This window comes from Lynx canadensis, chromosome A1 (assembly GCF_007474595.2).
Source record: "Lynx canadensis isolate LIC74 chromosome A1, mLynCan4.pri.v2, whole genome shotgun sequence".
Taxonomy (NCBI): domain Eukaryota; kingdom Metazoa; phylum Chordata; class Mammalia; order Carnivora; family Felidae; genus Lynx; species Lynx canadensis.
In genome coordinates, this window is record NC_044303.2 from 48,297,163 (window position 1) to 48,321,201 (window position 24,039).

Genomic DNA, 24,039 nt, shown 5'->3' on the forward strand with positions numbered 1-24,039 from the left:
ACCTTTATTATTATAGGGCTTTGCACACTTGACCTCTGTTATGACTATCCATGCAACTCTTATCTAGTACACTTAAGGGCAAGTTCATTGAAGATGGGGGCTTATGCCTCCTTCTGCCTTTTTCAAGATAAAAATCTATAATGCCTTAGACGTGGAAAATGCTCAATAAACATGGGTCATGTTGAATCTGTTTCGTACATATGCTTTTTGTACATATGCTTCTTGACATAGTTACAAATGAAAAACTATGTTTTACTAAGTATTATATATATATTCCTTGGGATTATTTACATTATCATTTTATCAAAATGATGATAAAGAGGACTTATTAAGTAACAGCTTTCACTGAACTTTTTCTGAATCACAAAATTTTTAAATTAGGAGAGTCTGAAGTACAGAGATGACATTATTATAGCTGCTTATGATGACTGTATACTAAACGATGCACACTTTTTAGCCTTGAACCTATGATTACAATAACAACATATACCCACGTCAATATTCATACGTACACAATTTCAATTCAACAAATAATTCTTGAGCCCTTGAGATGTGTTAGTCACTGTATTTACCGGGGATATAAAAATAATGCCCCCTATGGTAATTATGCAACAATGGGCTACGTTTATGGTCAGAGACAAAAATGAAACAGAAAACCTGAGACTCACAGAGTGAAGTGAATCTCTCAGTTAGGGGCCAAGGACAGATTCAGACTCTTGTCTCCTGACTTCAGTTTAGTTCTATTTCTATTATAGTTTCCTATTTCTCAGCAAGTACCAATGTGCTCATACTTGTGAGCTGTTTGCCTGAGACTTACCAACAACTTGTTGGGAAAGGATTTGTGCCTGAAAAATGTTGGTTAGCTCTTCAGTGATTAATGATCTTGGCATCACTAAACCCTATGCTTTATCTAACAACAAATCTAGACAGCGGACCTGACACAGAGCTTTATACGAATGAGGTATTTAATTAATGAAGATAGATGTGAAAATCTAAGCAGCACCCCACTACCTGATCTGGCAACTACAAGACCTCTGAACAAAAGGCCACTTAACTGCACAGCTGTCACAAAACTCACGAATGTCTTTGTAGGAATATCGTGAACCCATTTCGAAATCTCACGCAGTTAAACCCGATGTCAAATTAGAAGCAAGAAATGTGGGAATAGCAGTGAAAAGTGATGAGGCAAGTAAGAAAGGTGAAAAAGCATGGAATCTGCAAGTATTTAGCATAGATGTTGTGTCTGAATGTGTGTGCATGCACACATGTGTGTTCTCCAAATGCACAATCATTATCTGATGTTAATTATAGAATGATATTAATTACAAAAGCATCATCCCTCAAGGGAAGAGGTAAATAATGCATCATTGCCTTCATCTGTGGAGGTAGGGAAGGACACATTTTATAGACTTATATCGCAATTGGTTAATAATTTTAAAGCATCCATATAAGTTAATTTCTTTGGTGTGTAAAATTCAGACATGAGTTACTTCTGATAAAGCCAGATAGATAAGAAATGTGATTGCTTTACATTTACTGATGATTAAAATTCAGGCAGATAGTTTTCATATGAATTAAAATGAATATTGGACAACACGGCTAAATGAGGCTCACAGACTTACTGGAGAGTAGGATATCGAGTTGGAGTATAAAGTATTCCCAGATTCATTTGAAACTGAGCATTTTTATATGCTAAAATTACTTTTTAAAAAGTCTGGCTTAAAAAGTATCTTTACATTTTCTTTCCTTTGTTCATAAGTAAATTGCAATATTCTGCAGAACAGTGATAATGACGTCATGTTCCACACACCACCAGAGGGTTCCAGGGGACCCTCAGACCCTTTTAGAGTAGACCCAACAGCTGGTTGTAGTGCACCATCTAGTGGCTGAAGGAATCACTGATGCCTGAATGTTTCTTGTACTGCATTTTCGAAAACACTATGATACATATATTTAGAAAATAAGAGAATTGTAAATAGCAATTCCAGATTTATAAGACTATTTCCCTCTAAAACTTATATTTAGATCATTTAATAAGTAATAAAATTCTTGACATGAGGGAAAATCATAGTAACATGCTAGTTATGTATAACAAAGGCTTAGATGGCCATTAATTTCATTACACTGCACATTCATTTTAAATACACTGTCCACTGCTTCACGTAGAGGAGACACAATCTATACCAGTGAAGGGGAACAATGTACCTGCTGACAGGATTGCTGTATAGGATTGCTGAGATACAGTTTTTTCCTCCTTTTTACTGTGCCTTAAACAATTTACCACAGGTGAGTGTTAGTAAAGGCATTTAAAAATGTTTGGACAAGTATTTATGTTATTATCTAAACTGCACAGTCATGACAATATACTTACATCATTTTTAAATTTAAAAAGGCATTCTGCAGAATTTCTCTTTTTACTCTAAATTGCTATTATCTAGAAAATGTTCCTCTTTTCTACCAATGTGTTCAATTTACTGCGTGAGTCCTAAATAGATGACTGGTCATGTGCTAATAATGCACAAAAGATCAAGTGTTAAAGGTAAAATTAATGTGACTTTATCAAAGAAAATTTCTCATGGCTACTTGCTCACCTCCTATAGCGTGCATAGATCTTATAAGTCATGTTATAATCCCACACGCTACACTCATTGTGATTGGTCACACACAAATTACTTACTCAATGTGCCTGGAGCAAAGGTAAGGCTAAGATATTTGTTAAAAGCAAAGCAAGCCAACCTCAATCCCTATACAGCTAGTGTTGATTTCATCTTGAACGCAAAGTTGAGAAATCTCGCATAGAATTATAAATCAGAAACAAGTATGGGCTCCCTCTGAACCAAGTGGCAGTAAATCAACCAAATCCCATTCTTTCTTTTTAGAAGTACTATTATTTGCTAATTTAGGAGGCTACGTCTCGCAGAGTAAGAATCTCCTTGTGAAATCGATGAATGGATTTGGGATGCCTTGGTTTGGAGCAGGGATTTCACAAGGACATTCTGATGTAGCTGTGAGACCAAGAAAGATGGGTTGGAGGTAGGACGATTAGGTGGATGTTTAGCTTTTCGTTAATGAATTAAGACCCACTTGGACGAAAGTCTCTGAGATCACATCTCAGGGCTTTGTCCTTGAACCTGTCCTACTTAATACCTGGCAAATATGGAGAAGCTGAAGGACAGAACTAAAATACTAAATGCAAGGCGGGCAGGGAGAGAGTTCAATGTCATTTCAACTTATTGGGAGAATGGGCCCCAATATCAAATGGATATAGAATAATTATTTCCCAGACTTGAAAGGGCAGGTGCAGCCCTCAGAATACCAATTCTGGCCTGTATCTCCTACAAGAGATCAGCCAGCCTGCAGTGAAAAGTGTCCAGGGAGAGGAAACGCACTACTCCCAAGGGAGCCATCCCTTGAGGGACAGGTCTAACTACAAACACAACATTGAATGTTCAGGTTTAAAAAAATATTCTTAAATTTTTTATTTATTTTTGTGAGCAAGAGAGACAGAGTGTGAGCGGGGGGAGGGGCAGAGAGGGAGGGAAACACAGAATCCGAAGCAGGCTCCAGGCTCTGAGCTGTCAGCACAGAGTCCGATGTGGGGCTCAAACTCATGAACTGTGAGATCATGACCTGAACCAAAGTCGCATGCTTAACTGACTGAGCCCCTGAATGTTTAGGTTTTAAAAGAAACCAGTTATAGGTACAAGGGATGGGCAAGATGTAGTGTTCAGCACATTTTGATTTAGCTGACTTAAGAAAGAGAGTCAATTTCTAGAAGACAATACAATTGTTGTATTTTAAAACCTCTTTCCTCAATTTGTGGTGTGAAAATTTTAAAAGACACAGTGACATGTTGGAATACAGCTAGAAAAATGTGGCTAAGATGACTGAGGACACCTGGTTTGGAGAAATGAAGATGCAAGTCGTTGATGATGGGGTTTCGAGGGGCACCAGGGCCAGGAAGCGGAAATGAGAGCATGATAATTGGAGATATTCCATTTAACCCGAAAGTACTGAGAGCCGAACAGTGTCATAACAGGCAATTCAATACCGTATGAGGGGAGGACTTGGTCCTCAGAAATGTCACCCAACTTGTCTTGCAGAAGAATCAACCGTCTGCCACTTGGAAGTTACTAAAAACCACTGCTACGGGAACAATACTTGACCAGGAGACACCATTATACAAAGGAGGTAATGACAGCTGCAACCACCTGGTGTTGTGACGATCCAATAAAAGAAAAGATGTGTGCGTGTGCAGAAAACTGCATCGGAATGACTTGATCTTTGTAAGAGATGACACCCAAGGGATTCCCCTAGTTAGGGAACAAAGTAGACTCTGTGGCGTACAAGGTCCATTTGGACCCTAGGAGTCTATGATTTCATCTTATTAATAACCCAAGCTAATTAATTCTGCTTCAACATTCAAAGTTTATAATGCTTTGAACTATACATCATGTCTCCCCTACCTTCATAGTCTATGTCAAATCCCTTAATGCCATGAAGTTAGATCCTTTAATAGTACCTAATTAAACCATTTCCTCTCGTTCACTGTTCATCATTCGGATAAACAGAATAGAGACGTCTGTGTACAAATGACGTTAATATGTATTTCAGTATGCGCAAGGAAAATAGAAATAACTTGAAATATATAGTGGTTTACTGTAGATAGATCCTTCTTTTTTTTTTTTTTAATAATAGAAATGCTCCCTTTAAAACTCAGTATTATGACCTGATCATACTTAACGACTATGATTTATGTTCATTATCCACGGACAGGATGGAACATGCTTATTTGATTTTCATGTTTTTATATTCATTCTTTGTCTAAATGGTAAAGAAACTGATTCAAAAATAATGTCTAAGAAATGAAATAAAAACCTCTCCTGGGGAAGCTCGGAATCAATGGAGAGGCAAGAATCTGGAATTAAGTACAAAAAGGAAAAGGATTGGGAACAGGGATGAAAGATGAGGAGAAGTATGCAAAATATGCTGAATTATTGGAAGTATTAAAAGTATATGTTATATGTTAGATGAGCAAAAGTAAGCTTCAGATTCTACAATGCTTTTTTGACCTCAGGCAAGCCTCCTATGCCATAACTTCATCACACACACACAGATACACAGACACACACACGATGCCCGGTCTCAGTGTTTGCAGAGTCATGGAGCAGATTCTGTAAAGTACCTTTGGAAACCATCTAATAACATGAGTAAATAAATGGCAAAGAATGCTGGCTTAAACGATTTTGCTACCTCAGCTGGGAAACGGTTTTCATAGTGTGGTTATTTTAATATATTTGAGATGGCAATACTATTCACCCAGCCCAATGGGAGTCTGTTACACTTGAAGTTTCCAGTTAGAGGCAGGTGCTGGTGTCTGATTCCTGTTGAGGAGAGTCACTGGACTCCCCTTACTCCACATGTAGCATGTTGCTACCAGGAATTGCCAGGAATGTGTGTGAATGGGTTTCCCTCTTCTACCTGCTTCTTTGAGCTTCACACATTCTAGTCACCACTTTTCCTAGAAATGGTAGTGTAACTGTGGGGCCCTCCTTATACCTCCAGTCTTTTCCCAGAGCTTTCCGCCTTCCACTGGTGGCTCCCAACAGGATTCAGGAGCCAAGGAAGCCAGGGGATGCCAGCTAAGGGACACACAAGGCAGAGGATGGAAGGGGTGGGTGGATCAATACATGGACGGGTGGAGAGGGCGACGGCTGGGGGATGGGTGGGTGTGTGGATGAGTGGATGGTGACAAAGTCAGTAAATCATATGTGGTCTCAATTTCCTAAAATTCCTCTCTCTATATCCACAATGCCAGTGAGATGAAATGGAATCATGTGGAAATATTTTTTAAACTCTTTACAGTGCTATGTGTATGTCGATTTATTTTATTTTTTTGGTTTACTTATTGGGTTATCTGGGGGACGAGACGGGGGGGGGGGGGAAGCGTGATCTAAGTGGTGGTTAAAATGCTAACTTTAAGAAAACAGAACAATTTTGTTCAGCTTGTTCTTCAATGTGCTTTGTGGATATTTTAAAACCCGCTAAACTAGACAGTGATTAAGTGGCAACACTGATCATAGAAGAAGGCTAGATCCCTGTGTCATACCATCGTAAACCTCCTTAAGACACAGAAGACTTACTTCACTGGTTGCTAAAGTTCACTAAGACTTAAACCTTTTTCAGCTGAGAGAGCAGATCATTCCACTCAGAAAGGAAGCCAATTTGAGATGGCTGGGTAACAAGCAACACAGCATTCCAGCAAGCTCACAACCCCGGAAGCAATCAGTGGCCCCCTCGGGATTTTCACTGAACCACCCCCCCACCCCAGTGAGCAGCCCTGTAACACAGTACCTGTATGTGTCCTTCGGTGAGCCTTCAGGTGAGAACTTTTTGTGTATACTTTGTTGCATCCCTCAAAGTCACATCTGTGGATACGCCGTTTTCTGGAGTCTGGGGATTCAGACCGTCTCTGGCGTCTTGTGCTCTCAATACTAAATGGTGAAATTGAACTGGAAAAAGAAAAACCAGAGTTAAGTGGTGAGAAACACACAGCACTCTGGTTTGTTCTAGTGGCACGAGACCTCCGTCTCATGGTCTATAGCTTCATATAAACTCGAGGCCCCAGGTCCCCACTTCCCACTGTCACTCTCTTGGACACATTTTATTTCTTAATCTCGAAGACAGGCAGCTTGACCTACTTCTGACGAAACGCTCCTCTAGAGAGAAAGCTATGCTAAAACAACAAGACCAAAACAAAAACAGAGTAAAAGCAGTGGTAGGGATCCTTGTTATCAAAAGAAACAATCTGGAACTTCTGAATGACACTCACAGATAATATTTTTGGAAGCCCTGCTATAGACAGACAAAATGAATGCATTTAATAAGTAACACAAGGGTCTGAATTGCACGTGAAAACATATAAAATTGTGTAAAATCACAAGGTACATTTCAAAACAAGTGAGGTCAGGCTGAAAGAAATGACATCAGTACGTCAATAACATGACTCACGACGAGCTATTTCTGTTCACTAACATGCACCTGACATTTAACTTTTCCAGTTGGTGGTTTTTCATGGTGAGGAATAAAGTACATTGTATTTAAAGATTAGCTGTACCACCATTATGAGAAAAAGTTTTAACTATGAAATTTGGCCCTGACTTGCACGTTGTTTAATCTTCATGCCACAGTAGAAAAACAGGATTAGTTTGTAACGTCAGGTAATTGATTAACATGTACTTCTTCAAACCTTAATCTCTTTTGCTTGAGGTAGAAACGAAGAATATGACTAATCGTCTTTAGTTATCCATGGAGTTCTTTACTATTATTATGAAATACAACACAAAAGCAATCATCCGTATTTCTACCACACAAAATTTACCACTGTTAATATTTTCTTCCAGCTTTTTCGTGTCTTGACGCTTTTTAAAATTCATTTTTATTAGTAAATCACCTCTTTTTAAAAAGCTGAATGACTCTGAGCAAGAGTTCTTTGAAGTGAAGTTGAAGCTTTACCTAAGAAGATCACAGATGAAGACTGACCCCGCCTTTGTCTTCCATCCGCTTCCTCTCTGCGCAAACTTCTGCTACCAGTTTTCTCGGAATTCTTCCAATTCTTCCAAATGATCCTTACCTATACATATCTACAGTCATAGAAATTCATAATGTTGCTTGGTTTTTTAAGAGCCGTGTAAATATCATGTTGTTCACATCATTTTGCAAAGTGCTCTACACTTGCCTTTTCTTCACTCAACATGAAGCATTTGAGATTATCCACGCTGATGCCAACATTGGAGTTTATACTTGTAGTGTTACGTACCACCACGACTCTAGTCTAAGATATCTTCCTTTTATATTTAAAAATTTTTTTTAATTAAAAAAATTTTTTTTTACATTCATTTATTTTTGAGAGACAGAGCACAAGTGGGGGGAGGGGCAGAGATAGAAGGAGACACAGAATCCGAAGCAGGCTCCAGGCTCCGAGCTGTCAGTACAGAGCTCCATGCGGGGCTCAAGCTCACAAACCATGAGATCATGACCCGAGCCGAAGTCGGACGCTCAACTGACTGAGCCACACAGGCACCCCTTCTTTTTATAGTTTAATGTCTCTAAAATCAGTAGCTTCTTACAATTTGATAGCTTGTCATAGTTTAACTGGCATAATTTTTTTGTTAGTGGTACATAAGTAATGGTGCATTTTACAATATGTGGTATTTTAAACTTATTTCAGGGGTTGGTAAGATTTTTCAGTAAATGGTTAGACGGTAAATATTTTGTTTTGACTTTGAGAGCCATACGGCATACATTTAACAAATCAACTCTGCACTTGTAGCATGAAAGTAGCTATAGACAATACATAAACAAGAGAGCATGGCTAATGTTCCAATAAAACTTTATTTACAAAACAGTGGGTTGCACTTGGGTCCAGTGGTTGACACATGACTTAGATGAAATATGGTCCAGTGAATATTTATCCCAGAGTCTTAAAATCTATTTCCTAAGGGATGGCCATTTAGATTATTTTTTGAAGTTTATTTAACAGAGACAGAGAGAGAGAGAGAGAGAGAGAGAGAGAGAGAGAGAGAATGAGGGGGGAGGGGCAGAGAGAGAGGGAGAGAGAGAATCCTAAGCAGTCTCCCCACTGTCAACGCAGAGCCTGATGCAGGGCTCAAACTCATGAACCATGAGATCATGACCTGAGCTGAAATCAAGAATTGGTTGCTTAACCAACTGAGTCACCCAAGAGCCCCCAAATTGTTTCTAGTATTTCACTGTAACATTGCTCCCCAATGTTTCCTTCTATGGTAATTGCCTTTTAAGTTTTCAATGTGTCTTCTCCCTTTTACAAATAACAGATTCAGCAGCCAAAGCTTTCTATTAGTAGCTAAGGCAAAATATAAGTGGTGTTTATCTACTTGTGTCTTAAAAAGTTTTATGCAAGATCTTTATTAGTAGAAGAAAGAAAATATGGGGTGGCTTAGCCACTTTTTCCAGCTTTCCCATGAATCAGTGTGGATTTGTGGTTTTCCACACAACCGACTCAGTTGTGGTGACTGGAGCCTATTGTGAAAAGAGTCAAAATAGTGTGACTGGCCTGTCCATGAAAGAACAGCTTCGGTCACTCCTGCCAAGGTACGCTCTGGCATAAGGTGCGATTCTGATGAACAAAATGGTATGTGTGATGACAGGGCAACAGTAATTCATTTCTTGGATATCAGGTCATGAAAATAAATATGGATCTTGGCACCAGGGACCTCAAAAACAGAAACTTCTGTGTTGTGATACATTTGACGTCTTTTAAATCAAGAGAAAATGATATGGTATCTGTTTCCTTCAAATTATAACTTAAAGTTATACTTGCTACACACTCATAAGCACCAGGGTAAATGTACCTATGCATAACCACACACATATATCGTTATGCCCGCAGTTTATTTTCGCTATTTATCTTGCGATGTATTCATGTATGCAGAGAGAAGTAAAAAAATAGATCTGAAATTAAAACCAGGTAACTACCAAGCATGTCTTTAAGGGACCAATGGTGTCATGCTGCTCTCCAATCCTGTCAATCATGAACTATGTGGCAGGTGGGTAAGGAAAGCAGAGGCCACAGAATGGCATGATATTACTACACCAAGAGTCCTGAATTTAAACCAAAATGAAGACATGTTAGGCGGACGGCCCTAATGCTAAAAACTTCACCCCCTGGTTTTTCCTCGTTTAGGAAATGGCCTGTTGTAGTCCATTATGAAGAACCACCCCCTAAAGGTATCTATGCCATGAAAATAAGAAATAATTTTCAGGGCGCCTGGGTGGCTCAGTCGGTTGAGTGACCGACTTCGGCTCAGGTAATGATCTCACAGTTTTCGAATTCGAGCCCCGTGTCGCGTGGGGCTCTGTGCTGACAGCTCAGAGCCTGGAGCCTGCTTCAGATTCCGTGTCTCCCTCTCTCTCTGCTCCTCCCCCACTCATAATCTCTGTCTCAGAAATAAACATTAAAAAAAAATTTTTTTTTTAAATAAAAAAAAAAAAGAAAGAATTTTCTAAAAAGTATGTAGAATGAAGAGCTGCACCAGGCTGAGCTGGCTTGGAAACGATATCCAGTGGGGAAAATTTCTCCTGGCTCCCCTTTTCAAATGGCAGAGGCATCCTCCGAAGATTCTGAAGAACCTTTGGCTAGGCTGTGCCTTTCAGAACCACTTGCTGGATCTCTTTGTGGAAAAGTAAGAAGTGGGGCTGGAGTAGACAGGGATCAAAAGAGCAAAACGACTTCACGAACGCAGGAAGACGTGAGGACAGTCCCACTCCATGCAGGACCGCTGCTCTGCTGGGGCTCATGCACAAACCCACAGATGGCAGGCACTGGAGGGGGAAGATAACCAGAGATTGGGGGTTGGGCCAAGCCAAGTTCGTGGCAGGAAATGGGACAGTCAAGGCACTGGTGCCAAGCATCTCTAGAGCTTAGGACACTATGAGCATTCAAGAAATGTTTCCTGAATTGAATGAATGAATGAATGAATGAATGAGTGTATTAAGTCAGGCATTCCTAATTTTTAAATTAAAATAGTCAATCAATTAATCCTTACTTGGCTAATTAATCCTAACTAGGATTCTTTTATTTCAAGTCTTTGGTTAATGGTCATTCAATTCTTTACTCTTATTCTCATTTCCCTAAACTTCATATTTTTAACACTATTACGAAGTGGCTACTGAATATCAGAAGAGTCTGAGTAACCATTAAAACCGCATGTATGTAGGTGTCTCAGTTCTTTGCTCTAAAGTCAAGAGAATGGCAGCATTCTAAAGCATTCCTTACAATTAAAATTCTCAGTAGAAGCACACTGAGACCGCCCGGAACATGTCTAGGATGCTGGTGAATGAAATAAAAATCTTCCTTTTGATGCTGGTGAGCATGTATTGAACACGGGAGGGTGAACAGTGACCTTCCTCCTCAGCAGTAGCGTCCTGTCCTGTCCTGTCCTACTCTGAGGCTCACCAGCAGGGGCATCTGGTAACAGAACAGCTGTACTTATGCTTTGGGTGTTTCTATTCTGCCCTTTCTACGCTTTCTGAGCCACGTGTCCTTTGTTGAGAAGGCCCTTAAGGTATCCCCAAACACATGCAAATTGGTCCTGTGCTTCGAAAGTTGGTCTTGTTCTCAAGAATGGAAATGCGCAAATACACCGCAGCCTACGCCAGCACAGGATTCTTCCAATAATCCTTAGTAATAAGCTTGGTATGATGAAAATGGTAGAGGTAAAACGGTTGCCAGTGTGTTCCCAGAGACTGTACGAAAGGCATCTGCACAGTTCAAAAGAACAATAACTAAAGGCCCACTCCCTTCCCCAGAAGGTTAGACCATTTGGAGTAGTGAATGAGCGCCTGAGGGGGCCTCACAGGCACTGCGTTGTAATAATTAGATCTACAGAGAACAAATGAGTGAATCATGACTTCGGTTGCACAACAGTCCCACTTGGAATGGCAAGTTAAATTAGAATTAAACCCAGAGAGGCTCGAAAAGTCACATCCAGGAACAGCTCTATTTAAATAGAAGGCACTGCGTGCCTGCCATGAAAGAAATTAAGGTTAACTGTAATCAGCAGGTAATAAAAGACCATTTGTCACGTGTGACCTTAGTGTGATGAGGTGCCCTTCACTGAAATTGAAGTTTCTATAGGTGTTTGGAAAAAAAAGAAAAAAGAAAAAAAGAAAAGAAAAGAAAGCCAGGACATTCTTTTAAGGCTGAAAAAAGAAAGAGGACACATGCATCCCAAATTTTAAAACAAGAACAGAAAACAGTGGCGTAGAAGGTGCTTTAGCAAGTTCACAGGTTCAGTCTCAACAGACCTCCAAGGAGCATGGATGTGGATAACAACGATAGCTGACATTTACAGAAGGCTTACCATCCTCCAGGCGCTGCTCTAAAGGCTTTAAGCTTCAGAGCAACTTTGTGAGGTCGGTATTATTACTACCCCTCGTTTGAAGGTAAGGAAACGGAGGCATAGAGAAGGCCAAGGCCAAAACAAAGTAGGAGGCCACACTAGGAATTGAACCCAAGTGGGTGACTCTAGAACCCAATCTTTTTTTTTTTTTTTTAAATTTTTTTTTTTTTTCCAACATTTATTTATTTTTGGGACAGAGAGAGACAGAGCATGAACGGGGGAGGGGCAGAGAGAGAGGGAGACACAGAATCGGAAGCAAGCTCCAGGCTCTGAGCCATCAGCCCAGAGCCCGACGCGGGGCTCGAACTCACGGACCGCGAGATCGTGACCTGGCTGAAGTCGGACGCTTAGCCGACTGCGCCACCCAGGCGCCCCTCTAGAACCCAATCTTAATGATTACCTTCTTCGGACTCGGATAGATACAGGTAACATAAACCAGCCTAGGATAAAATGTGAAAATGCGACAAAATAATCTGTATCAATTAAATTTTCCCTCTAGCCCAATTATAGAAAACAACAGCACATAAAAGCATTCTTAAATGTACTCTGCTGTAATAAGACATATACTTTTCTCTTGAGAATTTTAAGGTAAACAGCTTTATAAATACTGCCAGTAGAGGTATTCACTATAATTACTTACTGCTAATCTACCTAAGAAAATACTTTCCTAAGTTGTTGTGGAAAAAATATTTATTTCCAGGGAGATGTTTTTCGAAGGCTGAGCCTGGCAGTGGTATGTGATTATGTCTCCCTTGACCACCAAGGCCACAGAACTAGTGTTTTCCTTGACATTCCAGTTTATTTACAATTGTACCAAAAATGATTTTGAGTTGGCTGCACTGATAGAGTTACCTTAAGGGAAGGGAGAGCATTCAGTTTTAAAAATACATTTTATGCCATTTTCGGAAGTTTATTTTAAAATTATTTTGAATGGGGCATTAAATATTACTTACTGGGATTGTGAATTAGCTTCTGCCACAGAATACAAGTAAGAACGAACCACTCCCTTGTTAGTAAATCAAACACTACACTGGGAATGAAATATCGAGGCCATAAGCCAAAAAAGAAGTTGATGAGACTTTCAGTTAACCAGACATTACATAAATCTTAGTAATAGAGCTTCTGTTCACTTGGACAAGCCAGATATTCGCATTTTTTTTTGCAGGCTTTCTCTCAGCCACTAGATGGCTCTCAGGAGCAGGAATCTTTGTATCTGTCCTTCCATACTGTAACAGATTCTGTCCAGCTGCTATCAAACCAAATCAGTGTTTTTCTAGGATATTACTTGGGGAAAAGGTGCTATTTAGATACACTCACTATCTATTCCCTAGAAGCTACATCCCAAGGCAGTGCAGATGCACCAGCATGAAGTTCCTCTTTCATTGCTGCCTGCAGATTCCTACGGAAAACTACTTTTGATAACAGATTGAAATTGTAAGATTAGTAGTTGCCAACCCTTCCAGAAGCTGTGACTAAGGCATTATACCGCTTCATGTTCAAATCTGGATTCAATAAAAATAAATCCATTTTCACAAAATGTATAAAGCAAGAGTAATACATTTGCTAAAATATGTCAACAAGCTTAATCTTAGCATATACTCAACTAGAACTTGGCACTTTTTTTCATATGAACAGAATATGCCCAAAATGTAGTTCTAATTATTGTTTTATGTTAATAAATAAAGTCTTCTACTAATTACAGATAATAAATTTATGAATGAGGTTTTCTGGGAGGTGGGTTTGTGGATAGACTCAGTATATCATGATTTTTACTTAAATATAACAGTTGTTACTAAGTCTTTTTCATCACTTGCTAGACCATTAAAATACTCAAAACTGTTATGGGCTTATATTTCTGCTCTTTTTTTGATTCATCACATTTTAGCAAGTTAAGATCATAAGTTGCAGTAACAAAAGGCTTAAAGATAAAACAGAAAAAAAAGGAACCAGTTAATGGCATTAGCTGTGGTTGGTTTTATCATCAAATTTAGGATGAATTTAGATTACAAGCTGAGAGGGGATTGTTTGTTAACAAAAGAGACCCATTTCACAGGGCAGTATCTATTCAAAATAGCTACTGTGGGGTGGGGTGGGGCACCTGGGTGGCTCAGTCAGTTAAGCATCTGACCTCAGATCAGGTCACGATCTCACAGTTCCTAGAGTTCCAGCCAAACGTTGGGCTCTGTGCTGACAGCTCAGAGCCTGGAGACTGCTTCAGATTCTTTGTCTGCTTCTCTCTCTTTCCCTCCCTCACTATCTGTCTCTCTCAAAAATACATAAACGTTAAAAAAAATTTAAAAAGTTACTTTGGGGAAATGCTGTATGCATTGCAAAGACTTTACCCCATCAAATCAATTCATAATATCGGCTGAAACAAGTGTGGATTTCTGAATTACACTGGACACTGAATAGAAGACACATAATGTACTGAAATATTCCAATGAACTTTCCGCAGAATTTCTTCAGAAAACATCAGGGTTGAAACTCTGTTTTATGCCAGGAGTTGTAGCTTACTGGATCATCTGAATCTTAAACTTACTAGGTATAAAAAGGAGCAATTATTTAAACCTGAAAGCCTTTAAGGCAGGCCCTGTTCTCTCCAGTTGCCATAAGTCCTACTGTTACCTATTGCCTTACAAGGGCAGCGCTTTACATTAATCTTCAGGGTATTGTCCATGAACCCATCTGATTTGGAGATCCTCTAGAATCCTGCTAGGTTAAAAATAAATAAATAAGTTCTACTTACTTCCTTAAAGATAAACTTTAAACTTGTCAAGAATGCAGATATGGTCTGATGCATGCCTCTCTTGAAGTTGGCCTATCAACAGGTGCCTGGAAGTGTGAAGGGGGGAGGGAGGAGGGAAGGAAGGGAGGAAGGGAGGGAAGAAGGAAGGGAGGAAGGGAGGAAGGGAGGAAGGGAGGGAGGGAGAGAGGGAGGGAGGTAGGGTGGGAGGGAGGAAGGGAGGAAGGAATGGAAGGAGGGAGGAAGGGAGGGAGGAAGGGAGGGAGGGAGGAAGGCAGAGAGGGAGGAAGGGAGGGAGGGGGGATGGGAAGAGGGAGGGAGAGGGAGGGAGGGAGGCAGGAAGGAAGGGAGGGAGGAAGGGAGACAGGGAGGAAGGGAGGGAGGGAGGAAGGGAGAGAGGGAGGAAGGGAAGGGAGAGGGAGGGAGAGAGGGAAGGAGGAAGGAAGGAAGGGAGGGAGGGAGGAAGGAAGGGAGAGAGGGAGGAAGGGAGGGAGGAAGGGAGAGGAGAGGGAAGGAGGGAGGGAGGAAGAGAGGGAGGGAGGGAGGGAGGACGGAATGAGAGGAGGGAGGAAGGAAACAAACAAGGAAGGGATAGGAGGTTGGGTAACACAGTCAGGCCTGTGAGGACTTTATTAAATGTGGACACTGGAGTCTCACCCTAACACTGCTCGGGGGCAGAATTTTATATAAAGAAGTTAGTTTTTCTCTATCAGAAGGTCTTATTGTAAGGCAGATTCACTAACAAGATAGCCCTATGGATGTACTCCAGGCAACAGCAGGATATAAAGCTCTGTATTTTAAATATCAAGACATATATAAAATGTTTTGGGGTGCCTGGGTGGCTCAGTCGGTTAAACGTCTGACTCCTGATTTTGGCTCAGGTCATGATCTCACGGTTCATGAGATTTCTTGCTCCATGTTGGGCTCCATGTGCTGAAAGTGCAGAGCTTGCTTGGGATTCTCTCTCTCTCTCTCTCTCTCTCTCTCTTTCTGCCCCTCCCTGGCTCATGCATGCGTTCTCTCTCTCGCTCTCTCTTAAATAAATAAACTTAAAAAAATAAAACCTGTATAAAATGTTTCAAACATACAGTTCTAATGAGATAGTATAATGTAAATCATAAATAAACTTTTGAAGTGACCACCAAAACAGGCCTCCACCTATTTTATGCTGATCATTAACCAGGTCTATGTTACACTAGAGATTTCTTTTATTAACACTGAAATTATATCAGTTAGCTATCTGGTACTTAAGCTTACAGAAATTATTGAAGCAGTTTTTATTGCACGTATGGGGATATATAAATAACAAAACCAAGTAGATTTCATTGGTATTCCACTTGAATTTTGTTGGCCAAAAGGGCTGTCTGGTGCCACAGACAGGCGTTTCTCCTACCATCAAATCAGCATGTATTTGAGGAAAAAAATAAAATCTTCCCAATTACGGAGGGAATATTTTACCTGTTTTGTACTTCCTTTCCTGAAAATTTCACTTAGTTTTTGAATACCCCACCAAATTAATGTTGAAAAAAAATAAGAAAATATATTAATGTGACCCACATTCGTATTTGGAAGACATGTAGAAGGTGAGGAAACAGGTTCAGAAAGTTAATGAATTACTATGCCACAGCCACCTAGCTAAATATTGGCAGAGTTGGAACCAGATGCCCAGTTCCTGGCCCCTCAAGCTAGGACTCTTCCATTCTCCAATAAGGTTGTAGAAAGAGCTGTGTCATAATTTTTACTTAGTATGAAGGCAAATCTGCTTGGCAACACTGATAGTCATTTTTTTCTTTCATCAAATAGACTAAAAAACTCCCCACCCTATTTGCTTTTTTGCTTTGGCTGCCAGGAAACTCAGCCACGATAGCCTAGGATTTGGTGCTTGTTTTCTACTCAAATTACACAACTCCCAAACTAAAACTATACAGTTTTTATCCTACAGAGTAATTTTAAATGTATGTCTCATGAATTACTTTCAGCACTACGTGGAATATTTATGTTAAACAAGGAAAACAAAACAAAAGAGCATTTACTTAAAAATGGAGAAAAACATGTGAAATCTGAATCTGAGTTTTAACACGCAGACCTCTAAATTAAAGTTTTGTATTCTAAGCTCATATTTTTATCTTTAAGAAAAAAAGAGAAAACAAGACTATTTTTTGTTGCTGTTCCTTCAGAAAAAGCATAGACTGTAACCTGATAATCTAAATATGAATCATAAATTATAATTTATTAGTGATGGTATTTTAGACATTTAATCTCTTTGATTTTCAGATTCCCAAAATTCAAATGTGGAGCCATCAGAACGATTTGCCAAGAGTAATGTAAACCTGACTCAATGTCAATATATCTTTAACACTTCTTAACTTCAGGCTCTCCCTTATTCTTCCTTTTCTGGTTAATAACTTTAAGATAAAATTCACACATGGGGAGGAGGATGGGGGGATGAGCTAAATGGGTGGTGGGCATGAAGGAGGGCACTTGTTGGGATGAGCCCTGGGTGTTATATGTAAGTGATGAATCACTAAATTCTACTCCTGAAACCCATACTACACTATATGTTAACTAACATGAATTAAAAAGAAAAAAGACGTAATTCACATATGAAAAAATTCAACCTATAAAATGTACGATTCGGCAGCATTCATTATATTCACAATGTTATGGAACCACAACCTCTGTCTAGTTCCAGAATAGTCTCATCACCCGGAAAGGAAATTCCATATAATGCACCTCCCCCACCGAGTCCCGGGGGACAACTCAACTACTTTCATCTCCATAGATTTGCCTATTCTGCACATTTAGGAGGAACAGAATCATACAAAATGGGTCCTTTTGTGCCTGGCTTCTTTCCTAAATTTAGCCTCAAGTTTTCAAGGGTCACCCATATTGTAGCATACATCAACACTTCATTCCTTTTTACAACTGAATCCTATTCCATTATAGAGATATGGCACACTCTCTTACCTGTTCATTAGCTGATGAACTTTTCAGCTATTATGACTAATGCTGCTATGAACATTTGTACACGTTTTTGGTGGACATGTTTTGTATTCTCTTAGGTATATATCTAGGAGCAGAATTAACAGTGCTAGATTATATGGTAAGTCTACGTTTAATACTGAGGATTTTTCAAACTGTTTTTTCAAAGTGACTACACCATTTTGTAATTTGACCAGCACTGGAAGTTATAATCCCTCATCATCCTCATCAAACATTGTGACTGTTGTCTTCATTTTAGCCATCCCAGTGTGTGTATCTCATCATGGTTTTGCTTTGCAATTTCCCTAATGGCTAACGAAGTGGAGCATCTTTTCATGTGCTCATAGACCGTTTGTAGATCTTCTTTGGAGAAATGTCTATTCAAATATGTTGCCTATTTTAAATGTGGGCTGCCTTTGTATCGCTGAGTTGTGGGATTTCTATTTATTCTAGGATACAAGACTCTTCTCAGATACATGCTTTGCAAATATTTTCTCCCAAATCCGTGGCCTGCCTTTTCACTTTCTTGTGTCCTTAAAGCATAATAGTTTTAAATTTTGATTAAGTCCAATTTAATATTTCCTTAGCCATTATGTGTGTTTGCTATTATATCTAAGAAGGCTTTAACTAACTTATTAAGGTCTTGAAGATTTACTCTTCTGTTTTCATCTAAAAGCATTATAGATTTAGCTCTTACAGTTAGATCTATGATCATTTTGGGCTAATTTTTGTGTATGGAGTCTAATTTCATTCTCTCCATATGGTTATACAGCGGCCCCAGCATTATTTGCTGAAAAGATTTTTCTTCATTGGATTGTCTTGGCACCCTTGTGAAAATCAACCGACCATAAATGAAAAGGTTTATTTCTCAACTCTTGCTTCTGCCCCATTCATTTCTATGTGTACACTTTAACCCTAGTACCACACTGTCTAGGTTTTATAGCTTTGAGGTAAATTTTGAAATTGGACATTGTTAGTCTTCTAAAATTTGTTCTTTTTTTCAAGACTTTTTCCAAGATTATTTTCAAATGAATTGCAAGGTCAGTTTGTCAATTTCTGCAAAATAAAATGCAGTTAGAATTTCAGTAGGGGTTTCATTGAATTTATTTACCGTTTTGTGGAATGCTGCTATCTTACCAACATTAAGTCTTTCAATCCATGAACATGGGACATCTTTCCATTTAAGATTTAATTTTTTATCATAGTTTTCGTGTTCCAAGATGTTCAGTGTTAAAGATATTCCTTTCCATTCTTAGTTTGCTGAGTGTTTTTATCATTGAAACGATGCTAGAATTGTCAAATGCCTTTTCTGTACCTCTTGAGATAATCACGTGGTCTTGCCTTTTAGTCTATTAATATAACGTATTATACTGATTGACAGTCCTGTGTCAAACCAGCCTCATTCCTGGGTTAAATCTCACTTGGTCATGGTATATAATTATTTTTATATGTTGCCAGATTCAGTTTGCTTGTATTTTGTTATGGGCTCTTGAGTTGATATTCGCAAGGGATTTTGTTGTGTAGTTTTCTTGTGATGTCTTTATCTGGTTTTGGTATCAGAGTAATGTTGTCCTCATTGAAGAAGTTGGGAAGAGAATGTTCTGTGCCCCTTCTTGACCTTGGGTTTCATGATACCATATTTACACCAAGAACCATTCCTTACTATGTTGACTATTCCTATTTGCTAATACCCTTTCTCTTCAGCCTCAGTTTTGCTGTTAGCCTGCTTCTATGGAGCTGATGTTTCTGACATTTCTAAGCTATTGGCCCTACTCTCACCTAGAAGTTCTCATATGCAACTAAAGTCTTGGGGTCACCAAATGCACAATCCTGGCCTATCCCTATTCCCCTAAGAAGGAAGATTAGATTAAAAAAACAAAATAAAACAAAACAAAAAGCTTTGCAAGCTTTAGAGCATCATGCAAATATTACTTTCCCAATTTCACTTTTCTCCATTATTGGTATAGCACTATCTATGGTTCCCAGGATCAAAGTATTGTTCGTTATTACTGGTAGTCTCTTAATGTGTATGGTATTGTTTTAGTAAACTTGCTGTGTGTTGTAAAATACTACAGGTGGCATAACAACGGCTTATATATTGTCATATGTAAACTTAGAAGATCATCACAGAAAGGTAGGCAGGATCAACATGGGCAGTCTGACAGCTGACAAATAGCAGAGAAAAGCAGCTCAGGACAGTTAAATGCCTGGGAAATAATAAGAGTAGTAGTCTATGCCTCTTTCTACATCACATCTTTCCTACAGAAAGATGAAGAACCTTTAATATATCATGATGGAAATACTAAATCTCTTGCATATATTTATTGATGATTAAATATCATTTGTACTGTTGATATTTTTTTACCAGGTTTTCCCTGCTGAGAAAATCAGTAAGATAAGAGAGTTTAAATTAGTAGCAGTCTGTCATATACATATTTTTCATCTTAACTCTATTGATTCAATAAAATAAAACAAGAGGGGCACCTGGCTGGCTCAGCCGGAAGAGCATATGGCTCTTGATGTCAGGGCTGCAAGTTCAAGCCCCACGTTGGTGCAAAGATTACTCAAATAAATAAAACTTTTAAAAAATTACAAAAAATAAAACAACAAATATTTTCTGTGAGTTCACCATAGCAAAGCAAGTGGGCATCCTCAAAAAGTTTATAATCTGGTGAGGTATAGGATTTGAAGATTTATCTCCCTCAGGTAGGTGAAAAAAGACTCAAACCTTTGCCAATTCCATGGCGTGTGGAAATATAGCCCCCAACCAGTCAAGATGTATGTGGATTTCTGGGAGGTGTATGTTCTCAGGGCCTCCTAGATCTCTAGCATCAATCCTGATGCTAAAACCAGCACCACCTTCAATTTTCACATCAAGAACAACCACATAAACTCATCTGAGGGTTTAGTAGCCCTTTTTACTATAGGCTCCTAGAGTTTGGCGCTCTTTTTCTAGTGTTCTCAGGATTGGTAAAATGCCTTGGGCTACCTCTGTGGTACTCACTGGTCCCATCTGGCTTCAGGCAATCCCTCATTTTACTGGCAGTTTCTCTCTCCTTCCCCTCTTCTCTGGTTTCTGCTCCCATCCCTAGCTCATCTTTATTTAGAAGAAAAACAATAAATTCCTTCCCTTTGTGCATGCAAGAGTGGCTTGCCCCTACTTAAAGCCTTGTGGTTCCAGTTGCATACAAGTCTTTGGCTGGGAGGTGAGAACAGGGTTTACAGCTTAAAGTCCACCTCCAAGCATTCCTAAGGACACATTTTCCATACCGAGAGAGTTTTGTTCTGGAGGAACTTGGTGCCAGCTGTTAACATAATAAAAATTTCTTCAACTTATTATATATGCAAATCATAATTACACAAGGCATAAACATGATTTGTGATAAAGAAAAGAATAATAAGGTACTATGGGATTAAAGGGAGAGAGTGTTTTATTCTGGTTGAGATCAGGACAAACTTAACGGAGGATACCAACAAGTAGGTCTTGAAGAATACTGACAAGCTGCCATGTGCGTGGTGAAGAGAAAGCAGAAGAGATGAGAACAGAAAAGATGAGGACAATGGTCCAGATACCATCGACTTTGTTCCCTATGGAGAACTACATTTTGTAGGTCCTAGAAAAAATCAGGATTTTTTTTTTTTTGAGGAAAATCTTGGCTTATGAAAGTAAAATTTATTGGTGAGGAAGTGATTAAAGTCAAGGCCCTTATCAATTAGAGAGCCATTAATTGCTATGACCTAAGAAGCAGATTCTCCCTGAGCCAAACTAGTGTCTTTAAATCTGAACACAAGAGGACCAATTCCAAGGCATTTCAGGAGTAGATCTGTCAGTTCTTGGTGACCGGTTAGAAAATGGTGGATAAAGGAAAGAGGAAATGATAGGTGAGCCCAATGGCTGAGCCTGGGTGACCAGGATAAGAGCAATGTCATTAGCTAACCTAGAGTCCACAGGAGAGTGGCAAGATAGGAAAAGCTAATGATTCAAATTAATGCACATATAAACAATAGATATATGTTTCAAAGACAACAGAGTGGCACTTTCTTTTCACTTGCTAGGCAAGTAATAAATTAAAAGGGGAGTAGAAACTAGGTAATAAAGAAGTATTTTCAAGGATAACTTGAATGGATTTCATAAAAGAAAGCTCATAAAACAAATTTAATGGTAATGGAATTTCATTAAGTGCTGTCCAATCTGTAATTGTAAAGGCCAGGTACTTTGCAGAGAAAATTAGATGAAAAATGCATAGTTTTTGTTTATTCAGTCAATTAACATTCATTAAATTTGTTTGGGGATATTACTAAGTTTATAGTTGGCAGTTTATATACTTGATGACCTAGGTGATTGCTTTTCTGATTGGTTTTAATTATAGGAGTTTGTTTTCCTGGACCTCAAAGAGATCCACTTAAGTGGAAGGGGGCACAAGGATGAAAGAAACACATTTGGAAGCTCTTGCTATTGCCTTAGGCAGCTTGCTGGGTGTTTTGCATAGAAGAATAGCTTGAAACAGTGGATGGACTGAAAGACAAGAGTTCAGAACTACCAGGGTAAGAATCTTGCTGTTGAAATTTTAGCTTTGTCTTAGAAAAACTTAGTAGCTTCCCTAAACTTTGCCTTTTTTTAAATTTTTTTTTTTTTAATAAGACAGTAATACCTACCTTGCAGGGTTATAAGAAAGATTAGGGTTATGAAAATAAAACCCTGTATACAAACAGGGGGATATTCAGGACAACAGAAGTTACTGTTGTTTCACTTTGTGCTAACCTCGATTATTAGCCCCATTTTACAGTTGAGGACTCTGGGATTCAGTCAAGTTAAGTAACTCACCAGAGAGCACAAGGGTTAAGAGGTGGGGGGCCGACTTTTTTTTTTTTTTTTTTTTTTTTTTTTTTTAGTAATTGTTATTCCAGTCATCTAAAAACACTTCCTGGCAGAGGGGATGTTCGACAGAAATTTGCTGAATATTAATGAAAAGTATCTTGTATCTATGTTTCTCCCTTTCTCTTGATCTCTGAATCCTGGAGGGTCGCTGAGCTCAGTCTTCTGGCCACTTCTCTTTTCTGCTTCAACTCTTTCTCCAGCTGATCGTGTTCACTTCTACGTCTTGTACAGTGTGCTTTACATACCGTCTTTTTGCATGCTACCCATTTTTATTTCTATAGCCCCTCTTCCCTGAGCTCCAGACTCATGTATCTTTTTGACCTTCCACTTGTGTGTCCATCAGACATCTTGAACATGGTGAAAGCTGAACACATGACATTCTCCCCCAAACTCCCTCCTCCCCCAGTTTTCTCTACAGAGGAAATGACCACTATTCTCCTGGTGGCTCATTATCTCCCATCTGACATCTGCCAATAGGACCGAACGGCTCAACTTTCCAAACGTATCCAGACTTCGATACTTCTCACCAGCTTCACCACCACACTCCTCTCTTATCTGGCTTCCTGCTGTAGCATCTAATCAGAATCCTTTGTCCTTCCATACCCTTTCCCCTTTCCCCACACTTTTTTGTTTTTTTTATGGTAAATATATGTAGCATAGAATTTTCCCCTTTAATAATTTTTAAGTGTGCATTTCAGTGGCATTCAGTATATTCACATTAACACAAGCCAGAAAAAGAGAGGAGTTAAAGTACTAGGGGAGTAATGGAAGGGAGTATTTCATTCTGGTTGAGATCAGGGAAGCTTAATGGAGGATACCAACAAGTGGGTGTTGCAGAATACAGACAAGCAGCCACGTGAGAGGCGAAGAGAAAGCAGAAGAGAAGAGAACAGAATGACCAGGCCCAGATACCAACTGTGAGGGTTCTCTTCTATAGAACTGCATCTTGTAGGTCCTAGAATATCAGGATTTCTGTTGTGTTGTTTTGTTTTAGGAGGAGAATTTCGGCTTATGAAGGTAGAGTTCATTGCGAAGGAAGTGATTAACGTCAGTCATCACCCACAGTGTTACCCAGGTGTGGCCTTAAGCATGATCTCCTCCCTCCTTCCCAAAGCCATCCTGAATGTCACCCTAAGCATGCATTCATTAAGTCTGCTGGCCTCCATCCATTCTAGATTGTCACCCTTCAGCCCTATTATTAACTGAAATTCCTTAGTTGCCCCTAACATTCTCCCTGGTTCCTTCATTCAAAGACCTATCTTCCAGTCATTAAAACCTATATAACGTAACTCATTTGTAGGGAAAATGGGTGTGCAGTTTGAGAACTGTTTCATGGACTAGTGACATTAATTAAGGATATTGTTTCCAGAAAGCCCAGAGTTTCTGTGAATTATAATCTATTCCTCCTAACTTAGAGAGTTAATTATCAATATAATAAATATTTGATTCTACCAGCTGCCAAAATAAACTGTAGTACTTCACGACTATCTGGC

General features: G+C 39.2%; 1 protein-coding gene across 2 annotated transcripts in view; it reads right to left on the minus strand.

Moving 5' to 3' along the window:
- KLF12 (Kruppel like factor 12) overlaps positions 1-24,039 on the minus strand; it is a 432,669-nt gene that overhangs the window by 12,977 nt on the left and 395,653 nt on the right. For both annotated transcript variants that reach the window (XM_032592010.1, XM_030311978.1), the window contains one exon: positions 6,355-6,512. In XM_032592010.1, the coding sequence (XP_032447901.1) occupies positions 6,355-6,512 (158 nt within the window). The remainder of the gene's footprint in view (positions 1-6,354; positions 6,513-24,039) is intronic.